Source organism: Cinclus cinclus, chromosome 18 (assembly GCF_963662255.1).
Source record: "Cinclus cinclus chromosome 18, bCinCin1.1, whole genome shotgun sequence".
NCBI lineage: Eukaryota > Metazoa > Chordata > Aves > Passeriformes > Cinclidae > Cinclus > Cinclus cinclus.
This window is the reverse complement of record NC_085063.1, coordinates 4,895,190-4,904,842: the sequence shown is the minus strand read 5'-3', so window position 1 is coordinate 4,904,842 and position 9,653 is coordinate 4,895,190. Positions and strand designations below refer to the sequence as shown.

General features: G+C 40.4%; 1 protein-coding gene across 1 annotated transcript; it reads left to right on the top strand.

Annotated features, from left to right (window-relative positions):
- Nucleotides 1-42: 42 nt before the first annotated feature.
- IFT52 (intraflagellar transport 52) lies at nt 43-9,028 on the top strand. Its single transcript, XM_062504854.1, has 13 exons — nt 43-161; nt 1,051-1,138; nt 1,411-1,540; nt 2,407-2,482; nt 2,570-2,641; nt 2,983-3,109; nt 3,699-3,785; nt 4,129-4,197; nt 4,906-5,060; nt 6,077-6,164; nt 7,318-7,426; nt 7,908-8,053; nt 8,636-9,028. Exons 1-13 carry the CDS (start codon nt 43-45, stop codon nt 8,681-8,683), a joined length of 1,314 nt encoding a protein of 437 aa, XP_062360838.1. The 3' UTR covers nt 8,684-9,028.
- The last annotated feature ends 625 nt before the right edge of the window (nt 9,029-9,653 follow it).

The following is a 9,653-nucleotide window of genomic DNA, read 5'->3' as shown; positions in this document are numbered from 1 at the left end:
CCCGCCGCTCCCCAGAGCCCTCCGGCAGCCCCGGGGGAGCCTATGGAGAGCGGCCCGCGCAATGCCATAGTGTTCAACGCCTCCAAGGGCGAGACCTTCACGCCGGCCGGCGGCTACAAGGCCCTGCGGAAGAGGCTGCGCGGCAGCTGGAAGGTGCTGAGGTGAGGGGCGGCTCTCGGGGCGCGGAGAGGCCCCGGCGGGGCTGTGTGCTCCGCCTTGGGTACCCGGGTGGGCTTTGGGGATGTACCTGGTGAGCTGAGGTCGCTCTCTCGCGTTCGTTGCGCCCTGTTGCGTTTTCTGCCGCCGTGGGCTGCTGTGCGTGGTTCTTCGGAGCTACAGCTCACCTGTGGAGGAGATGGAGCCTGAGTTGTCAGGATGAAGCTCCCTCATACCGATTTGTGAGTCTGTCTCGATTTGGAGTTTGGGACAAAAGGAAGACAGGGCTTTTGTAGGTGGTGCTGTTTATCTAGCCGCTGTAAAATGGCACGGCGTGGAGCTGTTTGGGAGAGGAGATCAGGGAGAGGTTCTTCCCTCAGCCAGAGGGTGCTGGGCACTGCCCAGGCTCCCCAGGGAACGGGCACGGCCCCGAGGCTGCCAGAGCTCCAGGAGTTTGGACAGCACTGCTGGGGATGCTCAGGGTGGGGTTCTTGGGGTGTCTGTGCAGGTACAGGATCTGGGCTCCATCATCCCGGTGGGTCCCTTCCGACTCATCTCATTCTATGAAATGTGGCCATAAGAAAAAGAAGAAAAAAAATAATAATAGGAAGCTCCTCAGGTGCTAAGTTTAATAGCAGCTGTGACAACTTGCAGCAGTTCTGGATCTGCCACAGTGCTTTGTCAGAAGAGCGTTACTGTTTAGCTGCTTGACATTTGTAAGGATTATTTTTGCTCAAGTTGTCAACTTTAAACCTAGATAAAAGGATGTGAAGTGACTGAAGTGGTTTGCTTTGTGTTCATTTGCCAGTCCTTTCTAAAACAAGACAAAAGGAAAAAGTTGTGGCTCAGAACTATATCCAAGAATAATGTGTGTCTTTATTAATCGATTCATAGCTTAAAAGATGAGATCACATCTGAGAGACTGTTTGGGGTGAAATTGTGGATTACAGCAGGACCAAGAGAGAAGTTCAGTGCTGATGAGGTAAGAAGTCGATAATCGTTTTCAAGTTAATTATGTTTTAAAATTTGCTTAAGCAGAAAAGAGCATGACAGGAGACTTTGCTGTAATGCTGCTTTAAATGAATTCGTATAAATTGGAATTTGAACTTTTTCTTATAGGATCAAATTAAATGCAACCAGTCAAAATAATTTCTCTCCCCTCATCTCAGTATAACTTCCTGCAGTTTTGTGTGTAGCTTCTCATGGGTTTGTTTGTTTGTTTGTTTGTTTTCCTGGATCTTTGTTGATTTCTAGTTTTCCATTCTGAAGAAATTCCTGGAGGATGGTGGGGCCATCCTGGTGATGCTGAGAGAAGGTGGAGAGTCCCGGAATGGCACAAATATTAACTTTTTGTTAGAAGAATATGGGATCATTTTCAATAATGGTAATGGGGCTCACTGCTACTTTTAGTCATCAGTTTGCAGCAAAATTGAAATAGCAGGTTCAGCCTTTGTGGTTACAAGCCAAGCAGATCTTTCTCACAAAGTATCTTTTGTTCTAAAAGACGTTTTTTCTTTAAATTTGCATGCACATGGCAAGGTAATATTGGAGCACAGCAAAGGCCTTCCATGGACAACTTAGCCATTTCCATTCCTTTGCTGTAGCTCTTAGATTTAATTTACTAAAGAAATAATTCTTGGGAAATTTCTTGATTAAAAAGCCCTTAATTTAAAACATTCGATACACATTTTAAAGGATTGAATCTCTTGATGCTCACTCTGAATAAGAAGTGGCACATTTCTTGAGCAGACCAATAAAATGTAATTCATTAGTTTTGTGCTGCCAATGTGGAAAAAAAAAAACCCACAACCCAAGACAAGTGTGTCTCAGTGTACGTAAAATATTTGGGGTCTTTGGTGGCTCTTCTAAACTATGCCTTTTTTTGCACCAATAGGCTTCAATTTGTCAAATGTTTGGAAGATGTATAAAAAAAACAGAATTGTAAAAGTTGATACAGGCTGTTTTAGCTGGATCATCTTTTTGTCTCTTTTGCTTTGCAGAAGATTGTGATGTGCATAACTTTTTATATTTTCATTTGAAATTGCAAATATATTCCTATCCTAAATCTATACTGTCTAAAAGGAAACAGTAGTGGAGGCTGATTTCAAGTCTTTTGGTAGCTAAATGCCAGCTTTGTGGTGTTAGAAGCAAACACCCAGGGAATCCAAGAGCTAAACTAATTTTTCTTTGCTAAATTTAACACACTGATCAACTAAGATGTAAATTTCTGTATTTTTTTCTTTCCTCAAGATGCTGTAGTACGAAATGTGTATTACAAATACCACCACCCAAAGGAAGCACTAATCTCAGATGGAGTTTTGAACAGGTAAATATTTGGGGTATGTGAATCTTCGCAGTAAACTCTTGTAATCTGGATTGTTTTAAGTAAGGTTTGTTTTTCAATATCTCCTAGGGGAATCAGTGAAGCTGCAAAGAAAACAGTTCTTGAGACAGCAGATGAAGATGGAAGGGGCCATGACTCACAGTAAGTGTTTTCTCTGAAGAAACTGATGTGAAAATATGTAGAACACCTCAGAATTGGCAGGTTTGTGATTAGCAGCACTGTGCTTATGATGAGGTTTTCTAATGAATTTCTTATGTTCTTATGCTTCTTATATTATATCTGGAAAGGAGAATCTGTTTAGTAGAGCTTGGTAACCTCTGAAGGAGCAGGAGGGATAGGTTTGAAAAGGAATTGCTGTTCCCATGACCAGATCTTTTTTGTGTCTAGTCTATGGGTTTCAGTTTGAGTTCTGTGAATTCTGTGATTCTGTTCTGCCTGCCTGGTACGTGCAGGTGCTTATGGAATTTCTGTATTTCCTGCAGAGCTCTCACCTTTGTTTATCCTTTTGGAGCCACACTGAATGTGATGAAGCCAGCAGTGGCAATTCTGTCCACAGGGTCTGTCTGCTTCCCACTCAACAGGCCTGTCCTGGCTTTCTATCAGCATGAGGTATGAGCTGCCTGGGGCACTCCCTGCATTCCCCCTGCAGCACACAAAAATTGTGAGTGGATCTTTCAGGGGTACTTACAAACCCACCTCGGTTTTTAATGCATCTGCAAACTCCAGATGAGCCCAGTGACTTGTGACTTTTTTATGGTAAACATCTTTGCATGGGGTTCAGAGGAGAATTAATGAGATGGTCAGAAAAAATCACTTTTTTTTGTTGTTGACTGGTAGATATCTTTAGTTCTTTAAAATTTTGAGGTTTTTTCCCACTGTTTTAGTAATAATTTATTACGTAAGATTATCCTTAGCTTTGTAAGTACAGCATATTGAATTGAAGAAGAGGCCTCTCATCTTGGAACCAGCAGATTTTTCATATGTTGTTTTACTCATCCAACCCTGTTAACTTAAAAAAAAATAAGTTCAGAAATTTAGCAGTAAAAGAGTTACAAGCACAGGATTGATATTGTTAATGAATGTGAACAAGTTAACACAGTTTTTTTACTATGTAGACAAGTAATACAATGCAATAACAATTGCTTCTAAAACTGTGACTTGGAAGGAATTTTTGCTATATTGTATTTTTTGTTGGTAGAGTAAAGGGGGAAAGATGGCAGCGCTGGGATCTTCACACATGTTCAGTGACCAGTATTTAGATAAAGAAGAAAATGGTAAGATCATGGTAAGTAGGAGTTTTTCGGGGGGGTTGTGGTTTTTTTTTTTTTTTTTTTTTTTGTTTGTTTGTTTGTTTTGTTTTGTTTTGTTTTTTTTCTTTTAAAACACTCTCTTGGATCTTCACATTTGCAAAGCACTCCAGGCTCATCTTTATTTTAGAGCAAGACAGCTATGAAATGGATTCACTATGGGGATTCTAAGCCAATACTAAGAGATATTCTTTGATTTATTATCTTATTTTTAATCTTTTTTCACGGTATGTTATTTAGTAGTTTTAATACAAATATTTAAGCATAGTATGAGATTCCTTGGATCCTCCTGAAAGTAACGTGAGTTTTGCCCTTCCCCAGGATGTGCTTTTCCAGTGGCTCACAACATCAGATATCCACTTAAACCAGATGGATATGGAGGACCCTGAGGTAAGAGAGGTCCATCACAAGGAGGTGAAGAACAGTGGGATCTGGCAGCACTGGGCTTGGCACACCATGAGTTTAGCACAGAGTGTTTAACAAGATGCGTGCTGCTCTTGTTGCAGAACCTTTATTCATGGGCTAGGGTTGAATAGGCAGATGGCTCAGGTGTGAAAATGAATGGTACCACTCTGCCTTAGATTGATATTCATTATCAGATATAATTTGTGAAAGTCTCTTCCCAATTTGCCCATGTTTATGAGATGGTCTGCTGCAGTGTAATGAGTTTGCACTTCACTCTGAGCCCTCAGACAAGAGGAATGTGCAGGAAGGAAAGGCAGATTTTTCTGTATGTAAGTAGGGATCAATCTGTATGTCAGTTTTAGTTGTGTACAAATGCTGGTTTTGTTTGGAAATATCTTTATGTGATGGAGTTGTGTACTCTGTGTACATAAAAGAACAACAGTTTTGCACAACTGATTCATAAGCTGGCTGGTTTAATTTTAAAGAATTAACAGAAATCCAAATAAAACATCCATGTGTTGGGTAGCTTTACAGCTGAGAGAAGAGTTTGCACAGTCACTGATCTAGTGAGCTGCGCTGCAAAGGGCATACATGATAAAGAGTGAAATAATTATTTCTAAGTGAGATTTTAGGGGGGATATAAGGTAGCAAGAGGCCATTTCAGCTGACAGGGCTGCGTGTCTGTGTGTCCAGATTTCAGACTACACCGTGCTCCCAGACACAGCCGCGCTCTCCGAGCAGCTGCGAGTCTGCCTGCAGGAAGGAGATGAGAACCCAAGAGACTTCACAAAGCTGTTTGATACATCCCTTTATCAGCTGGACACAACTGCCCTCCCTTCAGTTATCAAGTCAGCAGCTGTAATTTTCTTAGTACTTATTTATTTATTCCATTTGGTGTTCTGCATATTCTGTTTGTGCTTAACTTTGTCTCCTTAAGAGCAGGAAGGACTGAGCTGTAGGCAGCATTTTGAATATGGATATACCAGAAGATAGATTTGTACAGTGTGGCAGTGATGTTTTCTCTTGGTTCTTGTCTTAGCTGTAGTTTTTTGCCTTTTCTCCTTTTCTTTTTCTGACTACATGAGCTTCATTGATCTGGTATTTTGATACCTCTCTGCAGTGAAGTTGGGCACTTCCTGGAGTGGTAACTGAGAGCTGCTCGTTTTTCCACTCTTGAATTACTTGGCATTTACTGAAAGCTGCTTTTCAATTACCTTTGCATTTCCCAATAATTGTGTTTTGAGGTTTATCAGCTGCTCAGTTTTACCAGTTTGTGTCACTATCAGCTTTGTCCATCATAACTCCCCTGTTACCCAGATCATGTCTAAACACACTGAGTAATGGCAGCTTAACAAAGATTCCATGAAACTCCACTCTGCTGGGACGCTCTTTCTTCTTACTCCATATTTCTTGTATTTTCACTAGTTGTGAATTCATGGGAGGATCTTCTTTCTGACCCCACAACAAATACTTTTTTTTTAAAAGTAACTTTTGATTATTTACTTCCTTACAAACCTTTTTTAAATCTCAATTCTATTTGTTTTGTGATGGATCACTTCTTCTTCATTCATGTTCATCCTGCTAAAAGTCAATCATAGAATTGAGCTGTGATTTTTTTTAGTCATTTTATATATCCACCTATCATTGTCTTCCTCTGTCACAACTTTAATTTTCTCACTGTAGAAGTTATTAGTGATCTGCAGTTCTCTGAGGTCCTTATAAAATGGCCATCCCTTTTATTTGTGCTGTTACAGTGCAAAACTTTGATGCTGGTGTGTTCACAAAAATACATCCCTATAGCCTGCTAGTCAAAATAGATGTGGTATAATTTTCCCCTCATACTCTGAATTTTTCTGTGCTGCAGAGCTTATGAAGAGCTGAATGTGAAACATGAACCCCTTCAACTCATTCAGCCTGAATTTGAGACTCCACTTCCTGTCCTCCAGCCAGCTGTGAGTAATTTTATTGCTTGTACAGTACAGGGAGGACCCTTCTCCATGGAGGTTGGGCCTGATAATTGTGGAAATCTGTTCCAACCTTAATGAGTCTCTATGTCATTTGTTTCATGCAAAACCTCTGTGTGTCAGTTCCATAGTTCTGTAAAATAAGTAGTGAGAAATGCTGTAGTAATAATTAATCATTTAGGAGTTGACTGTATTGCAGGGACCATCTTTTAGGAAAGAGCACTTATTTGTACTTCTGTTTTATTAAAAGAGCTTCAAAATGTAGTGTGTGGCACCAAAACAGAATCCTTGTGTGATAAGCCTTTGATGGAGTAGCTGGTCCCAGACCTGTGAGGTGCTGGCTCAGCCTTCCCTGTGGAAATAGGCTGTGGTGTTTCAGAAAGCAATGGAGGTGTAAGTGCTGAACTGCCTGCTGCCAGGGAGGAGCCAGTCTGTCCTGCTCCACCTCCATCTCCCAGATCCTCAGGGGAAGCAGAAAGTGGAGCGCTGGTCTTTTACAACAGGAGCTGATCAAACTTTAACCAGCAATGTTTGGACTGACAGCAACAACACCAGCTATGGGGGTGTCAAACTCATTTCAGAAATCAGGAGTCTCTGAGTATTTGAATTTTGTCATCATTGTTCCATTCTTCTTTACCCTGGCCACTGAGAAAGCTTTACTGGGATCGTTTAGAGCTGCAGGAGTGTAACTGAAAGTGGTGTCTCATTCACTGCTTTTTAAAAACCCAAGTCCAAATTGAGACATAAATGGTGCCTGCATAAATCAGAAAATGCTCTGACCAGAACTGATGTCAGTAAGTTTTCAGGGTGAGCTGTCGAGGCCAATTCAGTTCCTCAGCTCTCAGCCATCACTTGGGTCTCATGGAGCAAAACTGAAACTGAAAATAGGAATGTCTGATTGTGATGCTGGATGACAATTCTGGCATACATATGACTAAACTCTTCTCAAATATTCAGTAATTTTTACAACATAAAAATGGAGTTTTCAAATGGTGCCTGTTTGTTTGGTGGCGTTGGAGTTGCTATTGACTTTTTGAAGGGTTTCTCCAAGCCCAATATAAGTTCAAAACTGTTGTCTTAGAGATCTGTAAAGAGTAAGAAAAATATGTGGCAATCAACCATGCTGCTTTTTCTCCTCAAGGTTTTTCCACCTGCTTTCAGAGAATTGCCTCCTCCTGCTCTGGAACTGTTTGACTTGGATGAAACTTTTTCCTCTGAGAAAGCACGTCTTGCAGAGATCACAAACAAATGTAAGTGGAGCAGATTGTTTGCACATTTAAAATAAAAGTCCAATCTTTTTAGAGGAAAATTATTGTTTTTAATTTTAAAGCATGGACCTCATTTGGTAAAATCTACTGCTCTTGTCCTGATCTAAGAAATTGAAAGGCTTTGGAAATTAATAGCATGACTTTATGTACCATGATATTATATTTTGTCTGTTATGTGACATTTTATCATGCTGTTTCCTATATTGTACATAAATTGCTTTGTGCACTCTTGCTGATAAATTTCACATCCTTTTTATGCTTTGAAGTTAAAATGTTAAGATAATTCTAAGTGCCCAGAGAAGACGAGCAGGTACTGGCTGCAGGAGTACGTCATGGCTAGTTCACTAAGCTTGGTTATGGGACTGAACCTCCCAGGACACCAGCAGCAAGTGGAGATTCAGAGCAGGTTTTTGGCCAGCTATTCCAGATGCTCACCTGCCTTCTTCCCTGGGTGCTCATTTAGGCACTGATGATGACCTGGAGTTTTACGTGCGAAAATGTGGCGACATCCTGGGAGTGACGAGTGAGCTCCCAAAGGACAAGCAAGATGCCAAATATATCCTGGAGCACATTTTCTTCCAAGTGGTTGAGTTTAAGAAACTGAATCAGGTATTTTTAATAATAATAATCACAAGTGAGTAGTTGGTAGTAGCAGTAGTGAGGGTGGTGTGTCCTTGTAGCAGCTACACTTGTCACAGGCAAGAGGTGATGTAAGACATTAGCTGTGCAATAAATGAGACCAGTGAAGTGTGATCCAGAGTACTTATGACTGTTAATCTCCATAAAACATGTAGTACTCAATTTATTAAGTCTCTCATTTATTTTAATTGGGGGATTAGTACATGCAAGTGTAGTTTTTTAATTGCAGCTAAATCCAGTTCATTATTGGTGCCTGAGTGAGAGCAGAGTCCTTAGGAGTGGTCACAGCTCTGGCCAGTGCTGCAGTGCAGAGGTGACACCAGCATTGTTCCTTGGGAGCTGCACTGAAATACAGCTGTGCTGAAAGAATTCTTCATAGCAGATTTAATGCTTCAAAGTGTGTTTGGAGCATATTAGCAGAGCAGCAGTTTGTGCTAACACGAATTGCCTGTTTCACATGTAATCTAGTTAAGCCAAAAATTGTACACTTCTATGCTGTTGTTAAAACTTTTTTCTTTTTTTTTTTTTTCCCCTCCTCTTCCCTCGCTTAAGGAACAAGATACTGACCCAAGTGAAGCTGGATTCCAAAACGGTACCTGAGATCTGGCTGTCCCCAGTTTGAGATAGAACTTTTAGGAAAAGATTATTTTTACATTTTTAAAGCCTCTCTTTTCAATTGATTGGGACTGTCTCAGTAGTTCACTGGATGCTTGGATCATTTATGTGTAGTTCAGATAAATAATGCCTTCTGGGGAACTGCTTGTATTTCACAAGCACCTTCCAAAGAATTTCTTATTTTTCTACTTTATTGAAACTGTAATTTTTTTAATATATTAAAAAATAATATACCAAGAAAATGTGTTTTGTGTCCTTTCTGGCTCCAGCATTTATTTTCTTGTAGTTGTCTTGCTGCTGGTTCTCCTGGTGTATATGAAATCCTCAATTGCACTGTGAGAAGGGTTGTTATTTTGTTTTGTGAACTGAGAACAATAAAATAGAGCCATCTTTTTAACAGGAGCTGCTGAAAAGACATTTATCACCCGGAGGCAGCCCCCTTTTGTCTCCCTGCCAAAGTGAACTAAGGAGAGGTGAGTCTGCTACTGTAGAAAGAAAATGTTTCATTCAAGGGAGAGGAGGATTTGAAGTTGAGCACTAATGACATTGTTGCAGATCGCTGGAACAGACTGGAACTACAGAATTTTTAAAAGAGAGGACAGCGCATGGATGAAAACCTTAAGATATAATGGATCATTATTAAGAAACTGTAATACTGCACAAAAACTCAGGAATATTTCTACTTCCAGTTATTTGATATCTAGCCCATTCCCTGAGGTAGTGAGTTCAGTAATGCACAGAAGTGGAAATTCAGGTTAAATTCATTGGCCATGAAATGTTGAAGCTCAATGCACTGCAAAAATAAAGCCAAGGAGATTGGTGGTGAGAAGAAAACATTTGTTGACATCATCAATACCACACCTCTATTGCAAAGACTATTTTTTTATATCAGCATGGTGAAATTGCATTATAAAGCCTTTTTTGGCTGTCAGTCTGACACTCAAATTGTTAAATT

What these genes read in the sequence shown, in the direction of transcription:
- IFT52 (XM_062504854.1), top strand. Translation starts at nt 43, where the DNA reads ATGGAGAGCGGCCCGCGCAATGCCATAGTGTTCAACGCCTCCAAGGGC. An exon ending in TGGATATGGAGGACCCTGAG is followed by an intron (nt 4,198 to 4,905) that starts GTAAGAGAGGTC and finishes CTGTGTGTCCAG; the next exon opens with ATTTCAGACTACACCGTGCT. An exon ending in GCCCTCCCTTCAGTTATCAA is followed by an intron (nt 5,061 to 6,076) that starts GTCAGCAGCTGT and finishes TCTGTGCTGCAG; the next exon opens with AGCTTATGAAGAGCTGAATG.